Here is a 23,430-nt window from a genome sequence, read left to right as displayed (position 1 = left end):
TTGCGGACCACGCGAGCGCGTGGCCAAGAGCCTCTTCGCGACACTTCCGCTACGTCACCAGCGATCGACAGCAGCGCTACGTTGAAGACGCATCCCTCCTTAAATCTATGGCTTGTACATTTTCGCACTGCGCGCAAATATTTTCTACCTATCTCTTTCAACGTGACGCGCTCTTTGTTAGCCAGGGCTACTTGCTTATATTTTGAGAGCAGAATATCAGTACAAGTAATCAGACAGCGTATTCTTCGGCTGTTATCAGTTCTATTTTCGCGTAGCCAGGCTGTTTTTTTTTTGTTTTTTTTTTCGTGAGTGCGTGAGTGAGCGGTGAGGCAGCCATGGGACACAGATGCTTAGTCAGTAGGCAGAATTTTTCCGTTCCTCCCCCATCGCTAAGTGACAGTAGCGGCCGGGATTTGATCGCCTGCGCCCAGGTTTTACTGCGCAAAGCCCGAACCACCGCGCTGCTATAGTGGTTACATTTAGAAAAATAAGAAATAATCGGGTGCGATGACTCTTTTTATAACCCTTTGCGACACGGCGTCCTCGTTTGGGGACTCGAACTTCGGAGGCGCGTCCCACGCCACGTGTTTCTTCAAATGACCTAAAACTCAGTGTGCACATTCGTGTCCGCTTCCTGATGGGACAACTAGCGGTCAGTTAACTTCATTGTCCTGCGTATTGCTGCAGATGATCACTTTGCTGGAGACACTACCATGTTAGACAATCGTTCGACGTACCGCGTTCCAAGACCAACGTCAAGAGTATTTTTTTTCTCCGGTCGACACGAATACAACCGAAAAAGCAAGTGTGCATGCGTTTCGGGCCTAATAGTTGATTCTTTTTATGCAAGCATTGAAGCTGACGGATTTCAGAATAATTCGATAATGAGTTATACGCTAATTAATTTTTTTTACTGAAACTCGCACAAAACAGCACATTGCTTCGTCTTCTTTCTTGGAATGTAATAGTGAGCGTCTTGAAATGATGCCATGCGCATTTGACGCATTTGCAGACAGTGCATCATAATTCGTGTCTGAAGGGGATGAATTTATTCACAAGACATTTACAGAAGTGTCATGAAACATAGGTCTCTCAATGATCTAGTAGGAAGTGAAATGTCCGCCGTTTTCTAGCACCTTATTGATGCGTGTGGGCATCGACTAGTACAAAGATTCAGTAATCTCCGGTCGACCGCGCAGGCTTTCCCATTCTTGTGCGATCGCTTGCCACAGCGTATCGGCCGTGCGGCCGCGGTTGGCTCGTGTGGACAGCCGTTTCTTCAACATGCCCCAGACATTTTCTATGGGATTCAAGTCGGCGCCACATGGAGGCCACTCAAGCTGGCAAACAGCATGTTCTTTTAGCAATGACTGGACGATACGTGCTTTATGGATCGGGCTGTGGTCGTGTTGAAAAAAATAGCAGCCGTCGCTGAAGGGACCGTCCAGCGCATATGGAACGAGGTGTCTAGTGATGACGTCGCAGTACCGTGACGCAGTGAAGGGCCCTTCCAGACGCACAAGGGGACCAAGGCCATCTTTGCTGATTGCTCCCCACACGCTCACGGAACAACGTCCACTGGATAGAACACTCTGTGTGTAATTAGGCAGATATCTGCAAGAAATAGCATATAATTGGGTTCCAGCGGCGCGTCTAAAAATGTTGTGATTCCTCTTGCGTATGAACTTTATAATGCTGTTATAGAGTTGCAATAGAAAACGTGCAAACATCATTAGATAGTACTGAAAGACCCACTGGCAGCTTTTAATTAGCTTCAGAGTAAGTAGTACTATGAAACAATCGTTAATGTTTTCAACATAATACCACTACAGAAAAATCTCGTAATGTCCAAAAGCTCATTTTACGTGAAACATGTTGTGATGCAGAATTAGCTTCGTGAATTAACTGCCAATACACTGTAAACACACCTGCAGTTTAGTGGACGCCAAACCCGCTTCCGTTGGTCCCAGCGCGTGGAAAAAGTTGACTCGTCGCTAAAGATGACATCGCCCCATTTCTCTGTTGTCCAATCTTTCATTGCTGTAGCGAACATGAGTCGTTCTTGTAGCTGGCTGTCTGAGAGGCAGGGCTTCTGTGCTGCTACGAAAGACTGCAGGCCAAGCTCACTCAGCCTTCTTCTTACAGTCTCAGACGATACCGTGAGCGAGAGCGCTTCTCGGATATCCTCTGCACTTTGAAAAGGATAAGCCACGATGGCGGCCGTAATCAGGCGGTCCTCTTCCTCAGTCGTGGCCCTTTTACGCCCACTGCGCTCCATATCTGTGAATCTGTCATCGTCGCGGAAAGCTTGAATAATCCTATTCACGGCAGTCCGGCTCCTGTTGGTTCGGCGGCAGATTTCGCGCTGAGGTATTCCCTCTATAAATAAACGCACAATGTGCCTTCTTTCGTCAAGTGGAACACGCAGCGGCATCTTTCCAAATAGGCAATCACCACGTGGCCTGAAGCAAGTCTACTACGTTTTCAGCGACTGATGCGAAGATACGCCTATGTGTGAAAGAAAATTTTCTATGCATCCGCTTTTTCTTTATTTTTGATGACAGTGAAACACCTCCCTACCCTTTCTCTCAAGACGCAGAAGCAGCAACACTCATTGGACCAAGATGCTGCCAACCAAAGTGCGCCAGTAAACGTCGCGTAAAAAAAATCGTCGCAGCGCTTCGTGAAACTTATCTACCCACTGGCACACCAGTCGACAAAGGTTGCAGTGATTGCTCCGATACTGCTATCAAGCCAGATATGTGGCGGTCTTATCGCAGACAGCGCTCTGCGTCAACACAACGAACTAACAATGTCATGCACGGGAATAAAAAAATTAACAGGCAGGCGAGTACCAAGAGGGCTCATATCCGGGAGAGCGCCCCTGTCGCCGCTAGGTGGCGTACCGCTAGGTGGCGCGGATAGGCAGTCTGGCACGCGCTCGCGTGGTCCGCAAACTTTTGTGGTTGACTGTACCAATCACTAACATGATAGGGGCAACCGTGCCACATACGGCTATGACCTCTGAGTGCACAAGTGATTGATTAAACTTGCCTCCAAGACGTACCTCTCTGATAATCTCCTATTGATCCAGCACTTGGTCATCACTCCAACACGTTATCACCACCATGCGGAGCCACAGCAGGGATTGGGTGCAATACATGCGACTTCCAGATTCAGTGCACTGTGCAAGTGTCACTGAAGGCGACACAAGCAAGAATATGTCCAAAAATGAGAAGCATTGGTGTGCAAAGACAAGGTGCCAACCGGACTGTGGGTGCGTATGGAACGAGCGAACATATCTGGCGTTTACTGAAAATACGTGAAGAGCATGTATGTACATATATGCCAGTAGTGAGCATTGCTGAGTTTGCATATAGGGAATGAGCATATTTTGGTGCAGCTTAGCGTTATTAAGTGTATCATGTGAGTAACAGCCATAGGTGCCTGTCAGCATGGGGCTTCTGCCACCCTACCCTGTTGGCTCAGTGGTTACGGTGCTTGGATGATGACCCAAAAGAGGTGGGTTCGATCCCGGCCGCAGCTGCAGCAGTTCAAAGGAGGCAAAATGTCGGAGAGCTGTGCGATGTCAGTGCACATTCAAGAACTCGCGGTGATCGAAATTATTCGAAGCCCTCCACTATGGTGTCCCTCATAGCTCAAGTCACTTTGGGACATTCAACCCATATATCAAACCAAACCAGCATAGGGTTTCTTGAAAAATATGCATGCCACCTGATAGGCCACCTCATTGCTTTGCATGTCATAACCAAAGACTTAATAAAAAATCACTTTTATATTATGGCACTGAGCTAAGGCAGCAGGGAGGTGCGTTGTTTGAAGGTGTTAGAAGCTGGGACTAAAATACTAGCTTCTTTGCATAGGACTTGAATTTGATCTTTTGATAAGGGGCTGTGTTCTAAAACAGGTGGGCACACATAATGTGGAATGTGGAGAGAGGTCATACACCTGCCATGAAATGTTTATGGAGGACAATGTTACCTGAAAAACTTAATTTTGTCACCATCTTTTCAGCATCTCTAAATCACTATGCAGCTTTGATTTGATTGTTCATATTACTTTGTGCGAAGTTACACATTTAAATGCTGTATGCATCATATATAACGAAATTGAGCGCTTTCAAATGCGTCGTCTTTAAACTTGTGACGGCAGATGTGTATGTCTTGTGTCCACTTTAATTCCCTAATGCATTCAAGGGAAGTATCAGTTTATGTGGAGAACTTGTTTGCGAGTAGCTTTTGGTCTGAGAGTGATTTAGTCGATTATTTGGCCAATCTGTGAACTGACGACTCCCATAGTAGTATTTTGTTTTTTAATGTGCCTACAGACAGTACTGTATTCAACGGCAATGCTCTCAAACAACGCACCTAATGTAGGTGGATTTTTTGGTTGTGTACTCGCTCATAAAATTTACTTTTTTATAGGCAAGGGCTGAAGGAATGCCACAACTATACCTGTTGCTGAATACATGCTTTTTGCGGAGCTGTTGTGTTCTTATGCTTTTGACTCTTTAGCTTCAGCCTCAATATGTGCACATCTATAGCACCCTCTAACCTTCCGTCGCAGAATGTCAGACTGAGTTTTACGGACATTGTGCACTCGGAGGACTAACAGCCGAGGTGCTCAACACCTAAGCCACCAGGATGACACTATGGACACTACGTTTGAGCCATCTTTGGAGGACTCGGGACCGTAAGTGTACTTCATGGCTCAAAGCTAACTTTTTTCCTATGCATGGCTTACAGGTATGCAAGTTTGTTGGTCAGTAAAGCTACTTGAAGCATAAAAGGTTTCTTGAGATATTCACATTAAAAATGTAATTTAGTTAAATTTGAAGTAATGCCTCTTTAAAGCCCTGCCATCTGAAGGGAAAGTGTAAAGGATGCTGCATGGAAACAAAGCAATTGTGCAAAATCGACCATAATTTCACTTTACAGTGCTCCCGTGGAACCATGTCCTCGCAAAATTGTGTTCGAGGAAAACCTTCAGCAACTTGTGAAGTCTTGCAGGAAATGCCACCTCCCTGTAGTCATCACTACAGGTATGGAAATCATTTTTGTAATTCAAAGTCGACAGCACGTTTTTCTGGAATGGACCTTTTTTAAGTGATGTACAAGGGTGTGCCATGCCTTCTCCAACATTTTGCCTGCCATAAAGAGGAAGTGTGCTGCATTTCTTCTGCCATGAATGACGTGTTCTGTGTGAATGACGTGATGGGCTGCAGGTGAATAATTGGGTGCAGTACTATCATCTCGTACACCCTCGTTGATGCGCATGGTGTCCCCACATGCACCGGCATCATGTGAAAAGATGTGGTTTATGTCGCTAGCATCCTGTGGTCATTGAATAGATTAAGGGTGTGACCGCAGATGACTCGCACCTATCTCCTGTGTCGAGACAAGCTACCATTGCTCTGAACTGCTGCTGGAAAAAGTCCATCCTAGCATTGTAAATTAATTTTTCCAGAAATGATCCTAGGGAGCTTAGTCGTCCTGTTCCTGCTAAGTTCCTTTGTTGATGGCCGTCCCTGTAGCACAATTGGTAGTGCAGCGCACGCGCAATGCGGAGGTTGCGGGTTCGGCTCCCACTGGCGACAAGTTATCTTTTCGTTCACTTTCATTTCCTTTTTCTTCATTATTTTCTACATTCTAATTTGAACCACACCTAATTTCCCCGAGGCTTTCCTTGGCTTTATGTGGGTATGGTTAACAGGATCGAGCCCCTTGGTTCCCCCTTCTTCTCTCGTTTATATACCGTATTTACATGATTGTAAGTCGACTCGAATGTAGGTCGTCCCCCCCCCAAAATTGCATGTCTCAAAAAAAAAAAAATGGGGTGGGGAGAGAAAAACCATGTGAGTGCATTTCACACAAGGGAAATTTATTGATGGGGTTGCTAAGACCACTCATCGTCACTAGGGTTGACCTCACTGGTACTGCTGCCGTCATAGCTGCTGCGGTCCCACAGCACGTCGTCATCAAAAGCGAGTCCACACTTCGCGAACCACGGCTGTACCGCACCACGACATCGTGCGGTACAGCCCCCTACGCAGAGAGGACCCGCCCACACACAGTAGCCAGAGAGGCCAAAGATCCACCACCAACCAGATCTCGCGGATTATCAAACGAATAACAAGAAGCCGCAAGGGCATGCGAGAAGAGGACACGCTCCGCCTCGTCCAGGCTCTGGTGATCAGCAGAGTAACGTTTAGCATGCCGTATCACTACGACTCGCTAAACAAACGCGACCAAGAACAAGTCGATGCCATCATCAGAGGCGCGTACAAAACGGCCCTGGGTCTCCCTGTTACCACCTCAAGCGAGAGGTTAGCGGCTCTCGGCATACACAACACCTTCGCTGAGCTGTCGGACGCGGTTATGGCTTCGCAAAAAGCCAGACTACAGAACACGGCGGCGGGCAGAGCCATCCTCCACCGGACCGGCACGGCCACGGAGCTTCGTGCCCTCGATGGGCAACGATCACTCCTGCCCGAGGTCAGAAGCAAGATCACGGCGAACCCCATACCAAAGCACATGAGTCATGAACTCCACGAAGGACGACGCAAGGCGCGGGTCAACAGACAGGGTGGGCAGGGAAGTTCATGTCGTTACCGACTCGCAACAGGCCTGCCGAAACTTTACCAACGGACGAACACCGGTGCTGGCGGCTCAAATTCTAGGCCCGAGGCTACAAGAAACCCATCAAATCACTTGGACGCCGGGTCACGCGAGACTGGAGGGGAACGAAAGGGCGAACGCCTTAGCTCGAGCGCTAATTAACCGAGCGGGGCAAAACCAATCGTCTTATCAATCCCCTCCCTTTACCTTTGTGCCCCTGCCATCAAATTCCTGCGACCGACTCGAAATCCAGCGACTCAACCGCAGGATTTATCCTCCCCCTCACAAAAATCTCAGCACTGAAGAGGCAATAGCCCTCAGACTTATCCAAACAAACACATTCGCAAACCTACACAGATACAGCAAAATATACCCACAAACATATCGCGGCATCTGCCCCTGGTGCGGCGACACACGCCCTACACTCTTTCACATCTCGTGGGGGTGCGGGGGCAAACCTCAACATTTAAAGACGCCTAACACGTCATTTGAGCGGTGGGAGGTACAGCTGACCGGCGATACCCTGGCGGGACAACAAGCTCTCGTCCAGCAAGTACGTCGAGCAGCCATGGCCAGTGGAGTCCTGGAATGAGGACACCACCCACTCGTCCTCAAGATCAACGATCTGAATGGTCTAAATAAATGTTTTTCTCTCTCTCTCTCGCGCTGAAGCCGCCACTGCCGCACCACACGTTCAATTTACCTCGTTTACATGAGATACGATACGCTTGAAAGCTGATACGATACGCTTCTGTCGTATTCATGAAACGCCGCTACTGACTCCAGACTTGCGTCCCGCTGCGCAGTTGTTAGTTTCCTCAACATGGAGGATAGCAGCCTGTTTGGACGCTGCTGAGAACAAGCGCCGAAAGTTCTTGGCACTCATGACAGGCGCGACAATTCAGCACAACAGCAGAAGTGACAGATGCGCGCGGCCGTCGAAAACAATCGTATCTCAAAGAAAAGCTCTTCCGCCAACTACTAATACCCCCCAAGCGACGGCTCTTCCGCCAGCTACCAATACCCCCCAAACGACGGCTCTTCCGCCAGCTACCAATACCCCCCAAACGGCGGCTCTTCCCCCATCTACCAATACCCCCTAAACGGCGGCTCTTCCATGATCGATGCTCCCACAGGAGCCGTGCGCTTGTGGTGCGCGCAATCAAAATGTATGCAATACGGTAAATTATTACGCTACGCTTCTACCGTAACCATAAAAACGTAGGTGCAAAGTTGTAACCACGCCGTAGCACCCCTGATTTCTCGTTTTTCTTGCCGTTACTAGCGGTACACGGTTCGGTTTCGATTCTAAGTCGACCCCCCAACATTGGATTGCCAAATTTGAAAAAATGGGTCGACGTACAATCGTGTAAATACGGTATTGTTACGCAGCAGTGGGGCATAGTGTGTCCATGAACAAAGACTATTTGGTAAGGAAAGTGCGTGGCTGGTTCGGGCAGTCATCTTGTGTATCCAGCGTTGCAGCAATTTGTAAATGCATGTAAATACGCCTTCGCTTGACTATTTCTCGACACAGGATGGCTGCCCGAACCAGCCGCATGCTCTGTGTCAAATCGTCGTCTTGTTCATAGACACCACCATGCCCCACCGTTCAAAAATTTAAAATGCAGATGATTTTCCTGGTGATATAGAAAGTGTTTGATATACGCAATAATTTTATATATCCGTGTTCGATATATTGAGGTTTGACTGCATAAATCAAAGCGGTATCCTCATAATCATAGAAGACTAGTTCTCAATTGGTTGATGGCTGTTTTGGTGATGCAGGTGTGCCAATTGCTTTTTAACAGAGCAGTTGAGAATAGTTGCCTATGTTCCCGATTTTGTTTTGTCTAGGGCTGAAAAAGAAGGTGCAGGCTGTCTCCTGGCCATGGGGCTGCGGTGTGATTGAAAAGTGGGCGACCTGCATCATTAACCACTTCTACTTTTCGGTGAGGACAGCTGCAGCAAGAGTGACAACTGCTGAAAGAAGGGACGAGCTCGCGGTAGCCATCTGGGTGTCACTCCTCAACCACATCCAGAAGAAGCACTATGACCACAGTGAGGAATATGCCAACTGCGAGCATGGGGACCTCTTGCCTAGAAAGTGGATTTTTCCAGGTGCTTTTCCATCAAGCCCAGTAACTTTCCATTTGATTCACAGGGATATGTTTTAGTAATCTTATGCTGGAAGAATAACCCTTGACAATCACTAATGACACTTTGAAACTTGAAGATGATGATAGTGTTTGGCTGATGTATTTCAAACAAGAGGAGTGTACGCCTGCTCGTTGCTCTACTCTTCAATATTTATTGTTGTAACCCTTCAAAATGTTTCTTCTCGCATTTATGCTTTATCCTTGAATTTCATGCGACCAGGTACTGACGTGTTTGACAAACTGCGCAACATAGTGGAAAATAATCTTCTGCTTGTAGACATCAAGCAGGTGTCACCATCATGCCAAATGTCAAGTTTGGGATCGTTCCATTCTTTCCTCAGCCAGTTTGCTCTAAAGAGCTTCACATTATCTTTTCATGGGTGGCTGGCAAGATATGAAAGTATATCAATTTTTTCACATACTTCTCAACAGTACATTGGTGTAATCATGTGCTAAATATCATAAAGGGCAAGACTAATGTGTTCAGTGTACCAGCATTGATGTACAAATGAAGATTTTGTGTCCACGCATAAAGGTATCAGTGCCTGTTTACCAAAGTCAAAGCGGGCAATATACATGAGATTTCGCATTGTAACATTTTCAGCCATGAAAGTTGGATGTGAAGCCAGTGCAACTCCATGTGACCACAAGCTGGTTAATGCGACCAAGTATTTCGTACTGTGCATTTGCTACTGTGCCGATAACACTTTTGCTCTAGAGTGTCCTTATACCTTTCGCTTTAAGAGTAAAGGACTTACAATTTAAATAAATACTGGAACAACACTTTCATATGCATATCTGTAGGAACAGTCATGTATGTGGTAAAGAAGTAGGGATGTTGTTTTACAGCAGTAACAAGGCAGAAGAGCAAGTACTGAGTTATCATGTGTGGCTCCAAAAACAGATGAACCAATGCTAAGAGCCTCAATAAATTGATGGTCTTGGACTGCAGTTACACAACAGACAAAAGAAAAAATGGGCTGGAATTTAGATGATAAATGAGCCGGGCTGAAGCACATGGTTGCGAGCTCTGCAAAGTGTTTCATCTACTTTGTGTAAAAATGTGTGCTTTCCTTGCAGCATGCATGTAGGCGTGCTTCTTGCAAAACTGGAAGCCAAGTATGTCCTCTTTAGCAGTTGTTTAGGTAGTGGTATGCACTCCCAATCTACATCTCTTTACACGGGTCAAAACTGGCTGCGCTGCACTACAATGAAAATTCAGACAGGGTGCAACGCTGAACTACTGTGGGAAAGTGGCAGTGGGCAGTGAAGCACCGAAAGCAAGAAAAGGCAAGCCAGTGGCATGCCCATTCAAAGAACAAGCAACTTTTGGTCCGTACATAACTGCACAGGGAAGGCAAAACTTGAATGTCTACAATTGAAACGGCATATGTCGCCCACATTTGCTGCAGGTGCATGGGTCAAAGATTCTGAGAAAAATCATACAGCATGCACTAATAGTGTTGAAGCAGTTGTGGCATGTATAAGCTGCTTCCAACACTATACCAGGAGGAACAAAAATGGCTGCACAGGTTGACACCAGCAGAGGCTCTCGCATACCGTATCTTCTGTTACACCTGAGTAAAAGTTCCATCATTTTCTGAATGACAGCTTTGCAAAAAGAAAGTCAAACATACACGCACTAGTGTAATAAAAGACACACATTCGTTCAGTAAGCACTGCAAAACGTGCTGAGAGGACCTTTAAAAATGTGAGATAAAAATACATGCTAGCGGCAGCTGCAGTATGCAGCCATTCCTCGAACTCTGGCCCACATGACCGCAGTTACCCTTTTTTGTGAGGCTCATTGAGCGGAGCAGTCTTGGAGCTTTACATCACTCTGGGATAATTTTTCTGCTCATGTCACCGCTACCTGCTTGCTGCCCAGTTCCCATCCTCCTGTGCATGCTCAACTGCGTGAAACTTGGTCGTCACATGTGCAGCTGGAACAAACGGCATGTGCAAAGCACGCTGGAATGAGAAAACTAATGAAAGGGACGTGATTAAAACTACGTGGAAATTTAAAAATTTCAAAATGTACATTGTTACCCTTTGGATGAGATTTCTAAAATAAATTATTTCCTTTGCAATGCCACGTCAAAATACTCGGCATTCCAATTCACGAGGACGGAGGGGCAGCTACCTGGCTGAAAGAACTAGAACCTACGTGGAAGAAACTTCTGCACTTGATGAAACGCATATCGCAGAAGCGCGGAGGAGCTGGCACGAATACCGCTCGGACTTTGACGTCGGCAGTGCTTACGTCGAGGGCTTGTTACAGTGCGGTATGCTTTGACCTCACGAAAGCACAATACAACAAGCTCGAAAGGATACACCGGGAGTGTCTTAGAGTGATCACGGGTCTTCCCCGCCACGCGCGAGTGAAGACGTGCACCGGTACACGGGACTTCCTCCACTCAGGGACATTATCTTAGAACGCAAGGAGGGACATGACCGCCGTCGACGTTACACACGCTCCGGATAGCAGCTCTTAGAGTTAGATGGAGAATGCTTGTCAAACAAGGTGGAAGTGCTTCCAGCTGTTGCTCCTTGGGATGACGTGCAGGTTCGAGTCACGAAGCCTGTCACACGGCGGCAGCGAAAGAGTACCATGGCACTTATCGATCCAAACTTGCAGAACGGGCTGACTTGAAAGAATATGCCATTTTCACAGATATGGCCTGGGATCCTACTACATCCAGAGTCGTGCTGGCAGTCGTTAGTGGTGAGCAGCAAGATGTTCAGATTTACCAACACCAGCAAGAAACGACCATTAAGGCACTTGAACTGCAGACTATCCTATTTGCTATAGAGAAGCTGAAGGAAAAGGCAGGAAAAATTACGGAAGACCACAGTGGCAAAGAGTTCACGATATTCACCGACTCTTTAGACGCCCTAAAGGCGCTCACGGGGACACCCAGAGTAGGCACGTGGGCGCATGATATTAAGGTCGCATGCGCATCTCTTCGTCGGGACTACGGCATGGGTGTGCGAGTGGACTGGGTGCCGGGGCACTCAGGCAGCATCGGCAACGGTGCGGCCCACAGTGCAGTGAGCAAGCTGTTATTTTCCCGCTCATCTCCCGTGGGCCCAGTCCCTCTCATTCCTGTGCGTCTGGATCCGGAGGAGGAGTGCGAGCGACTTAAAGTGCAAGCCAAAGGGGAGCTGAAGGCGAAGGTACCGCACAATGCCCACCCTTTGCCCAAGGGGCTTCCTCGGGGCACGCAAGTCCTGGTGCATAAGGCCAGAACGGGCGCAGCACTCACTGAAGACGTCCTGGCTAAGTGGCGCGCGTGTGCCACTTCAAGGAAAACGCGAGGTCATCAGAGGCAGCGTTTGCACAATGAGGTGGAGGAATAGACGGAGGCGAACGTGATGTCAACACCAGTGACGTGCAGTACGTGCGACATTGGTGCTCGACCGACAGTCAGGCATCTATTGTGGGACTGTCCCGGTCTCGCGACAGTAAGAGACAAACACAAGGGACACGGCATTACCTCACTGGAGGCATGGACCACGCCACCCCCTCAGGCCGATGCCCGACAAACTATCAACTCCTTTGGGAGTTTGTGCGTGAGGCTGGCTTGACCGGCAGGTTATGAATGTGTAGTTTATTTTTTTCTTTCCTTGTGAACCCCGCCATTGACCCTTACCCCTGCTTAGGCCACTGAGCCATCCTTTTCATTAAAGTTCATTCTCTCTCTCCTTTTCGAACATGGTTACTGGCTATGGCGAAAAATGGCGCTAGGTATGGTGCCCACAGGTGTACAAATAACAAATATTGACAAACAAGTTGACATGGAGTGTAGTAGTATATTTTTGGTACATTGAACAAAATACCTGCACTGCTGATTTTGGTACTTAGAAGAAAGCAGAGACTGTAGGAGAGACACTCATATGTTGTTTTTGAATAAGTTTGACGTGTTTTTTTCTTTGCTTCTTTACATGCATCTGGTGCAGGTAATGTTGGGCTTCTACTTGAAATCGTGGACGAGGTTGTGGCAGTTTCGGTACTTCGCACATCACAACTTTGCCTACACCACCGCTACTTACAAGCTCTTTTGGACCAGTGGACAAGGCTGTGCTAGTGCGGGGTCACCTTTCAAGGTTTGTGTCCTGTGAAGACCGACCTGGGCACGTAGAAGGCACCAGTGATGACAGTGCATAGTTTGATTACGCACTTGCACATCTTTCGTGGAGCAGGCGATCATTGTCAGCAACTTCCCACAAGTTGTCTATGTAACGTTAAATGTCTCAGCATGACTCTTGGGTTTGAGGTACCGGGGTCCTGGATTAATTTCAACCACTGCATGCGAGAGGCATTGCTAGGTAGCTTACCTACATACTCGTGTAAGGGCTGCAGCTCCAACTTTGCAGGCCATAATATGGGGGGGAAATCCAACGGAGAAGCAATGGTGTTTGGTGCCCCGATGCTGCGTACTTCCGCGTGCCACTACTAGATGTCGAGAGCCAGGGAGTGCACAAGATTCGTGGTGTGCAAGGTTCGGTCCTGTGCAAGGGCCGCACCTTGTCAAAATTATGAAACAAAGGTGCACCCCTTACACGAGTCTATACAGTACAACCGTAATGTTAGCGTAAGGTATAGAATGTTGTCATCAAAATGTTTGCTTAGTTTTCATATTTTGTGTGGTGGTACATAGCCCCCTGTATTTTTCTATGCCCAGTCATTCACTCCAGCACTGCCATTTAACATTCCTGACCACGTCGCACCTCGCCAAAAGTGCTTGCATTCCGGAATGGTTTCCACCGCGTGTCTATGAGCATGTGCTAGTTTCCGTGTATTCCAAACATTTTGCCCGAATCTGGAGCAGGATGATGACACCAACTGTTAGAGAACCTGTGGTAAACATTATTAGCGCATTCTAGCAGCATATAGTATTGTGGAAATTGAAGGACGATGCTATGGGCAGGTGAAGGGAAGGAGTGCACACAGAACCAATATGTAGAGGGAAAACGTGACAAACCTGCACTTACAGGGGAACAAAATGGGGAACACATTCCACAACGTGTTAAATGTGAAGTTTCAGAAAAGCCTGCATGGGAGATATTTATTCCTCGCATATCACTAGGGGTGTGGTCTATGTATCAAGCTGTTTCATCATCATCATCAGCCTATATTTTATGTCCACTGCAGGACGAAGGCCTCTCCCTGCGATCTCCAATTACCCCTGTCTTGCGCTAGCATATTCCAACTTGTGCCTGCAAATTTCCTAACTTCATCATCCCCAGCCGCGGATCCAGGGGGGATGTCCGGATGTCCTGACCCCCCCCTCAGATTTCTGCATCGCCCCCTTGCTGACAGGGAGATGGCCCTGTCGCAAAAAAAAAATATGACCACCAGCATTCTTCAGAAGTATTTTTCGCGAGTACCAGTGATATCAGCCATGTAGAAGTAAAGCTAGCTCGCTCACAAGCCTAGTTGAAGTCTGTCGGGGTGTGGTGTCGTGAAGTTGCCGTAGTTATTTTTTCTCATGAATACCTTGGACCTCCTGGCGCCAGCGGTGCCTTACTCGTCCCGTCGGTGGCGTCGAATGAACGAGGGGACGTCCCTTTTGCCAAGCACGCCGATGTCCGCGCGAGCGCCTTCGCGCCTGATCAACTTAGGTGCCCCTTGGGGTGTCATCGGTTGCCTCATTAGCTGTCATCGGTTCCGCGACCAACCTGCTTAATAAAAGAGATCACTTGCTGAAGTGTTCATATAGAGGGTTTGTCCGAAAAGTAATGTCAGTGATTATATCCCCTTCAGTCACGAATTAGAGTGAAGTATAGGAAAATTACACCACATGGTTTTTCAGCGAGAGAATACTCCATGAACACAGAAAATGCAAAGAACAAAAATATTTTTACTTTTTACTAGATTTTTGTACGCGTACACATATGTGTACATTGTGACTTAGTCAATACAATTGAGACAAGGCTACATATCGTGTTGCAGGCAAGGCACTTGTTTATTTCACACAGAAATCAGGTTCTAAAGTGGAAACTTGAAGCTTACTTGTTGTGAAATGTGTAAAAGCAGTCATTTGTTGCTGAAAGACAAAGAAACACACTGCATTTCAGGCATAGCACTCGCGTTCTTGAATTGCAGCCTTCTTGCCTGCAACGCTGAGCGAAGGAATTGCCTGTGTGTGCTGGCCAGTGATGCATTCCATCATACCGGACGGCATTTACGGGCAGTGGCTCAGCATTGTGCACCTTCCTTGGGGGTTCCTTTGCGTCGTTGCTTGGACGACCACGCTTCCTGGCACCATTCTTGCTCCACATGATTAGGGCCAATCCAACATTGTTTTGGAATGCCAGTAGGTCCAGAATTTTTTTGCGTGGCATGCAGTTGTCATCCGCATCCATCAGGTATTCTTGCCAGCTATTTACCAGTGCAAATGATGTGAAATGTGACATGACGCGTACTGGCCACTTTTTTGTTCTTTGTTTTAGCGGGTACAATGACAGCAAGAAATCCATCTTGTCGACTCCGCCCATCGACTCATTGTATTGGGTGATAATTTCAGGGCACGGTATGTCAACATGCTGCTTTGATGACTCGCTCCACCGTTTCACATTTTTTGGCTGCCCAACACCCACGAATGTCGATGCAACATTCACAATTCCATTGTCCTGCCACCTGACAACTGTGATATCACCCCCTTTGGTGATCCTGGCGTCCATACTGCCCCGTCCTTCTTTTTTGAGCATCTTATCCGACTTGAGTGGACATCCTTGCAGTCGGTTGCTGCAGATGGTCCCAACGGCCCAAATGCCAATTTGCTTCAGCTCTTGAAGTAGAGGTATTGACGTGAAATAATTATCAAAATAACATTTGAAGTTGCTTAGTTTTGGGAAGTTCTCAGTCAGCCTCATAACAATTGAACCACCAAGCCCTAGATGCTTGTGCTCCACTGATGTCCCGGTCCCTTTTCCTTGATAAATTTTAAAATCATGCGCCACACCAGTGGAGCTGCATCGAAGAAACACTTTCACCCCTTCGGGGTTGGGTTTGTTGCGTACAAACTGCTTAGCCACCACTCTTCCGGTAAAGGGAATGATCTGTTCATCAATGCTGTTTTTTTCAGCAACAGGCAGTTGCAGGCATCTCTTTCGGACAGCATCAAGTAGAGGTCGTACCTTCCAGAACTTGTCTGTTCCAGTGTGACCTGGGTCTGGCTCTGTGACATGTAGTGCAGACCTGAGCCTGAAAAAGCGATTAACGCCCATTGCTTCCGAAACACTTGGAATTTGAGTTGCAGAACTCCAATACATTCTGATGCGTGGAAATTTCAAAGTTCCCATTATCATTAGCATTCCGAAGAATGTTTTAATTTCTTCTGGTGTTGTTCCAAGGATGCCTCCCGAGGTCTGAAGCGCGTAGATGTTTGTGCAACGAGCAATCTCTTCAAATAGTTCATCTGTGAAATACTTGAAGAAGTACTCACAGGGTTCCATAATAGCACTGACATCACGAGCTGTAGGACGAAATGTAGTGTCGGGTGGCTCAAATTCTGAAGTGACCCAAAGAACTGGTCTCTTCTTTTGTTGGCCGACGACTTCATGTTGGTCACCATGGTCCAGCGGAGGTGGAAGACTCTGCGCTGCTCCGGACGGACCAGCATCACCGTCTGTGTCTGTGACAACCGCCTGCGAAACAATTTATATTCTATGACAGAATCACATTCGCAGTCTTTCCGGCACTTACCGGTTGATTTGGATGCCCTTCCTCCTCTTCGTCGTCAGAAAGGCCGATATCCGACGCGTTCCCATCGGCAATTCTGGACAGCAGTCTTTCTGCCGATTCATCATCAAGTCTTACTCATTGTCTCGCATGATTTGTCAAGTCTGAAATGCACAAACACCAGAAGTTTTTTCAGTAAAAGCCTGAACTACGAGAGACGCCATCGTTCGGCATGTACCGATGGCGGCACGTTGTACACAATTGTGTACGCGCTACTTTGCACCTAATTTTCTAGCGCGGAATAGTAGCTGTGATAGGTATGACGGTTTTTACATGCTCCTTATGTCTTTACGAGCACAAAAGAAACCACGCACTGGTGTTTCAAAAGCAATAACACAGAAAAAGACAAGCTTCAATGAAGCACTTACCAGCGGTACCGTAGAATGCGGCGGCGTCCATCTTGAAAATGCTGTTTACGGCCACATTACTAGATAACGACAGATGGCGCTAGCAGTCGTGCTCCCAAGACCCACAAACATATACAGAACATTTTCTGCGCGGGAAATTTGAGCTTCAAGAAATGAAAAAAAAATAGCGAAATTTGCGTACACATATGTGTACGCCGTGACTGAAGGGGATATTGTGAAGCGACTATACGTCGCAGCGCACTAAGACCAGTTGGGACTGGTGGAGGGGGAAGTTAGCTTACGCATGCGCTGTCGCTCCAGATGGTCGCAGACCATCTGGAGAGTAAGGAAAAGGTTTTTCGTCAACTCATTTTCATTTACCGTGCAAGCCGTAATGCAGCGCTCGTTTGAACGAAGGATTGCCATGGAGTTTTGTGTGAAACTCAGCAAGTCTGCAGTGGAAACTTTTCTTCTGATAAAGACAGCTTTTGGTGATAATTGTTTGTCAGAACGTCAAGTTTACCTGAATCACAAGATTTTTTTAGAAGGTTGTGAAGAGGTCAGCGATGAAGCCCGTGCTGTACCACCATCAACGACCAGTGTACCGACGAAAATGTGATGCGCGCGAGAGATATTTTTTACTCAGACCCTCAATTGAGTGTCTGTTTAGTGGCACAGACAGTAAACATTCCAAGAAGTACCGTTCACGAGATTTTGACGAATAAATATCAGATGCGAAAAGTGTGCGCAAAGATCTTGCGCAAAATGCTAATGAACGGCCAACAATCGAGCCGAGTTGAAACGTGCCAGGAGGTTTGGGACTTGTGCGAAAGTGACCCCCATGTTTTGGACAATGCCATCACAGGTGACAAGACTTGGGTGTTTTAATACGACCCCGAAACAAAAAGGCAAAGTGCCAAGTGGCACAGCTCGGCGTCCCCTTGCCCCAAGAAGGCCAGAATTAGCAAGTCAAAGGTCAAGACCATGCTGATTGTGTTCTTTCACATTAATGGCCTTGTCCACCATGAGTTTATACCCCATGGCACAACCGTGAACGCCAAATTCTACTCAAACGAAGGATTCATCGCACCCGGCCTGATATCGGGGGCGATTGGAAACTTCAACGCACCATGCAGCCTGCACTGCCTTCCTCGTGACCCGCTTTCTGGCCGATTGAAAGATGCCAGCTGTTCCCCAGCCGCCCTACAGTCCTGACGTGGCTCTCCCAGGCTTCTTTCTGCGCTTCAAAATTCACATGAAAGGACATCATTTCGCAACCGTTGGCAAAGTCGAAGAGGCTTGCACCAAGGCTCTAAAGGACATCCCTAAGGAGGCCTACCGTGACGCCTTCGATGGGTGGAAATCTCGCTAGAAGCAGTGTAACGACGCAGGAGGAGCCTATTTTGAAACATTTTATTGTGTTGTACCGATCTGATCAAAAATTTCTTTTTAATCGACTCAGCGACATTACTTTTCGGACAAACCTTGTATAAATAATAACAACTTACAGCTAAACTAAGAACTACGCATGGGCAACTTTTTTTTAACTGTAGCACTCATTGTGATCACAGTTACACGTTGACAATATCCAGTACGAGCACAGTACTGTTCGTACGCAACAAGCTTTTCATTGTAACTTCGCAGTTTTATTGCCGTACATTAAGCATAGTAGGGTCAAAGCCTCTGGATCCGTTTATCTGAGTGGGCGTTCTGGCGGAGCGGGGCGAAGTCTCGAGCAGGGGCTGCGAAGTGAGGGAGTGCGACGTCCGCGGCCAACGCCAGCGCGCGGGCCAACGATGGCGTCGCGTGGTTAGAGAAACGGGAGCAGATGAGCGCCTTGTGTAAAAGGATGGCTTCGAGTGGGAAACAAAACATGAAGACGCTGGCTCGCGCTCTCGGCTACTACACCACATCGTTCTTCTTGTAGGTGGCATCGTGAGTCTTCATACGCGGTGATTCGCATATCGTAAACAACCAGCGTAGTGGTTGCCGCGTTGGAGCTCCAAAGCAAACGAAGGTGTCTCAGCCGAACACCAATAATCTTAAGGAACACAAGGTGTCCCAACAGAACTCCAAAGACGGACCCGTGCTTATGCATGTATAACGAACCTGCAACAGATCATCCCAAATTTTATTTAAGAAACAATACAGGCCAGATATATACCGGGTGTTCAAAATTAAGCATCATGGTTTTCTTAAGATTAGGCACTGGGAGGCACGTGAAGACCACCTGCGCAAATAAGTTATGTGGCCAGGGGGACACAAAGTGAGATGATAATTATCGCTGTCAGCAGCCGAATTGACTAAAATTGAATAATTAACTTTTTATTGACTGCAGTAAGAAACACGACTGCCTCTAAGTTTTCAATACAAACATACCCACTTATTGCAGTTAACAAAAAATAATTGTTAAATTTTAGTTAATGGGGCTGCTCACAGTGATTATTATCATCTCACTTTGTGCCCCCCTGGCTACATAACTTATTTGCAAAAGTGGTTTTAGCATGCCTCCCCGTGCCTAATTTTAAGAAAAGCATAAAGCTTACCTTTGCAAACCCTGTATTATGAGACACAGCCGCCAAGCACATGGCTGTATTGGGTAACGTCCTTTTCCTATAAGCTCAGAGAAACCAATATCTGGCTTAGCTACAGGTCTTCGTCCTCTTTTTGGGGTTTTACATGCTAAAACCAGTTCTGATTATGAGGCACACCGTAGTGGAAGGCTCCGGAATAATTTTGACCACCTGGGGTTCTTTAACGTGCACTACAACGCAAGCACACGGGCCTTTTTGTATTTCGCCTCCATCGAAATGCGGCCGACATTCGATCCCCCGATCTCGTGCTCGGCAGCGCAACGCCTGAGCTGACTGAGCCACCACGGTGGGCTACAGGTGTTGCTCTAGACGTACAAAACGCGGGTTTATCGTGAGCAGAAACGGTGAATTTCAGTAAATAAGAAAGGCTACTATCATCATCATGATGTTTGACACAAGCTGACCCCCCCCCTCAGAAAAAACCTGGATCCGCCCCTGATCATCCCATCTGGTTTTCTGCCGACCTCGACTGCGCTTCCCTTCTCTTGGATCCATTCTGTAACCCTAATGGTCCACCGGTTATCCATCCTACGCATTACATGGCCTGCCCAGCTCCATTTCTTCTGCTTAATTTCAACTAGAATATTGGCTATCCCCATTTGTTCTCTGATCCACACCGCTCTCTTCCTGTCTCTTAACGTTAGTCCTAAGATTTTTCGTTCCATCGCTCTTTGTGTGGTCCTTGTTCTCGAGCTTCTTTGTTAACCTCCAAGTTTCTGCCCCATATGTTAGCACCGGTAGAATGCAATGATTATACACTTTTCTTTTCAACGACATTGGTAAGCTCCCAGTCAGGATTTGGTAATGCCTGCCGTATGCACTCCAACCCAATTTTATTCTTCTGTAAATTTCTTTCTCGTGATCAGGGTCCCCTGTGCGTACTCCTTTACAGACTCTATAGGCTGACTGGCGATCTTGAATTCTTGTTCCCTTGCCAGGCTATTGAACATTATCTTTGTCTTCTGCATATTCATCTTCAACCCAATTCTTACACTTTCTCGATTAAGGTCCTCAATCATTTGTTGTAATTCGTCTCCATTGTTGCTGAATAGGACAATGTCATCTGCAAACCGAAGGTTGCTGAGATATTCGCTGTTGATCCTCACTCCTAAGCCTTCCCAGTCTAAGAGCTTGAATACTTCTTCTAAGCATGCAGTGAATAGCATTGGAGAGATTGTGTCTCCTTGCCTGACCCCTTTCTTGATAGGTAACTTTCTACTTGTGGAGAACCAAGGTAGCTGTGGAATCCTTGTAGATGTTTGCTAAGATATTCATGTATGCCTCCTGTACTCCTTGATTACGCAATGCCTCTATGCTGTTTAAGAGGGACTAATGCAGCGCGTGATTGCAGCCATAATGAAGTCATTATTATCATTCAAATGCTTATATCAAGACAGACTAACATTTCAAAGGTCAGTACACAAAAGTATTAACACAGTGATGTGGGGCTTCCGCACCGCGGAACGGTGTGGGCAAAGGTTGGTGCCATGTAAGATGAAGCACGTATCAGTGATTCCACTCCTGCGCCAAAGTGCGCCAATTGGGATTTACTGCGCCATCCTGATACAATCGACGAAAATTGCGCCTAACTGCACCAAACAGTCTCGGCTTTGACGACGTCTATCGCCAATTGCACCACCGGGGAATTCAAACGTTCAACATGATGATAGGGCGAGCCTTAGTTGCAACCTTAGCTGCGAACAGGAGACAAGAAAGCTCTAGCACGTACGTCCCAATTAAGGTCACTGGAACCTGGAAAGTACCGCAGCCCTTTTCTCTTAGCCGCCGTGCCGCCTATTGGTCAGTTGCCATCAGGTGATCACTTTCCACTATAGATGGCGCATCTAAGCCGCGCCGGAGGAGATAAGCAGACAGACATCGCTCGCACACGCCGCGCGTACGAGTCATCAACGAGGTCAGATTTTGCATTTTGTATAATTTAGTGTATATGTAACTTTCGTAGACTTAAAACAAAACGAAAGGAAATGCCCGGGTGCTGCACGTTCGGGTGCAGCAACCGCCGGGAGTCCGGGAAAGCGCTTTTCGCGATACCAGTTAAGCGGAAAGAGCGACAGCAAGCGCCCTGCTATCTCTGGCTGCACCGGATAAAGAGCGACAAGTTCACTCCCACTTGGTGAACTTGTTGATATCGCAAAGCTGAGAAGCTCCTTGCGGTATTTCATCGAACTCCCTAAATGCCATAATGTGATGGAAAAGCTTCGCGCATTTGCTTTGAAGACTGCGGTTTGTCTTGAGTAAACAAAGCGAGGAGATGCTCAGAAATATGCAGAACCGAGCAAAATGTGGCTCGAAGAGCGACGGAATACGGGCGAATGTGTCAAAATAACAAAGTGTAGTGAGAAAACCACTGCAATAAAGATCGATCGACCTGTCAATGTTGAAAATTAAAATATAGATTTTCTCGAGTGTTGTTTAAAACAACACGAACATGACCTGGTTAATTCTGTTTTAGCATCCCTTTTCTTGTAGTGCAGTCAGGGACCGTTTATTTTCGTAGAAATAGATCTGTATGAAACATTTCGTGCCCGGTTAAATCAGTAGCCCGTTAGATAAGAATATCCCAGCATATAAACGATTTGTGGCAGCGCTTTTGATACCTAGTCATTCGAAAAAAAAATATCTTGGGTGTGACACACGAGCATCGGGATAGCTTTGCAGTAGAACGGGTGGCGCACAGTTGAATGCTTCACTTTCCGAGTGCAGTAGCCGACTGATTTGCCGGACTTCGCGGGGACTGAAAAATCGAGCAGTCCGCAAAACGAACAGTCCAAAAAACTCGCCCCTTCCCCCCCCCCCCCAAGAGAAAAAATTATGAGGCTTAGAGCGGCTTAAGAAAAATGTCGCACTTTCGCCAAAAGGCGAGCATTGTTGCGATAGCCAATTAATAGACAGCGATACGAAGTAAGGATGTTAGTTTTATCAGCCGTATAAAGGTTGTAAATATGCGCTTACTAACTAAATAAGCACGGTGTCATCGTGCGCACAGGTTACATGAACACATCTCGCTCGATGACCGCGGGTATATTGACTTTCGCGCTGTCTATTCTCTCGCTTCAAAGCGAACGTAGAAAAACAAAAGAGAAAAAAAACGGCGCATGCGGAGCTAGTGGCACTCGGCGCACACCCTTTGTACCCATCGCAGATCGCGGGCGCACACTTTGGCCACATAGCAGATCGCTTTCAAGATACGGTGCCTGCGCGGCAGCTTCGTCGGCAGCCGCGAGAGCAGTAATGCAACTCCCCACCGTCTCCGCTGCCTTCTCCCCGTGCCCCGCGAGCGAACGAAGTCCCGCGCTGCGCCTCCGGCCGCCTTCCTCTCTCGCGTGCGTGAGAATAAATTGCGGTTGCTGGCTGACCCTCGCAAGCTTTCAACCCGCACACAGCGTACGGACCTAACAAAAAAAAAAAGCAAGTGCAGCTTTTTAGAATGTTTTGTCGGCCAAGGAAGAGGGGCATGGCCTCGGAGATGAGAGAGAGGATAGCGTGCGTGTACTGATCTTGAAGGCTGTACAGGGGGGCACTGGAAAGCCATGCCAGCGGAAAATCCAACATGGCGGCCTCCAAGATCGGGTAGCGTGGCTTGGAGTAGAGCGATTTAGTCCGGAAATCGAACATTGGCTCCTAGATTCGTCCGAAAAATCGCTCGCGAAATGCATTAGCTCTATGGGAATCCTACCGGTACATCTATGAAGTCCGGAATATCCAACAAGTCCGAATTTTCGGAGTCCGAAAATCGTCGGCCTACTGTAACTTGTAATTTACATCAGATCTAGCTAAACGAAATGCGGTTTGTTTGTGGATTTCAGCAGGGCCACTGTAGCGAAGCCTAGAAAACCCAAAGAAGAGCTGCTCGTCTTTTCCGCGCAGTGTTGCCTGCGCTCGCTCCGCGTTGCGGTACTTTCAAAGTGTCCAGGTTCCGTGACT

General features: G+C 47.3%; 1 protein-coding gene across 4 annotated transcripts in view; it reads left to right on the top strand.

Moving 5' to 3' along the window:
- Positions 1 to 3,097: 3,097 nt before the first annotated feature.
- Positions 3,098 to 23,430, top strand: part of LOC119459292 (THAP domain-containing protein 10) — a 36,656-nt gene continuing 16,323 nt past the window's right edge. Inside the window, exons 1-4 of one of the 4 annotated variants that reach the window (XR_007468080.1) lie at positions 4,497 to 4,713; positions 4,959 to 5,062; positions 8,496 to 8,759; positions 12,758 to 13,347. Coding sequence is in view for 2 of the 4 variants with exons in the window: in XM_049671303.1 (XP_049527260.1) it covers positions 4,673 to 4,713; positions 4,959 to 5,062; positions 8,496 to 8,759; positions 12,758 to 12,885 (537 nt within the window). In the remaining 2 variants the exon portion in view is untranslated. Of the gene's footprint in view, positions 3,278 to 4,496; positions 4,714 to 4,958; positions 5,063 to 8,495; positions 8,760 to 12,757; positions 13,348 to 23,430 lie in introns of those variants that run through there. The other 3 variants (XM_049671303.1, XM_049671301.1, XM_049671305.1) reach the window with 3 other exon arrangements.

This window comes from Dermacentor silvarum, chromosome 7 (genome assembly GCF_013339745.2).
Source record: "Dermacentor silvarum isolate Dsil-2018 chromosome 7, BIME_Dsil_1.4, whole genome shotgun sequence".
Lineage (NCBI taxonomy): Eukaryota > Metazoa > Arthropoda > Arachnida > Ixodida > Ixodidae > Dermacentor > Dermacentor silvarum.
This window is presented reverse-complemented; position numbering and strand designations above follow the sequence as displayed.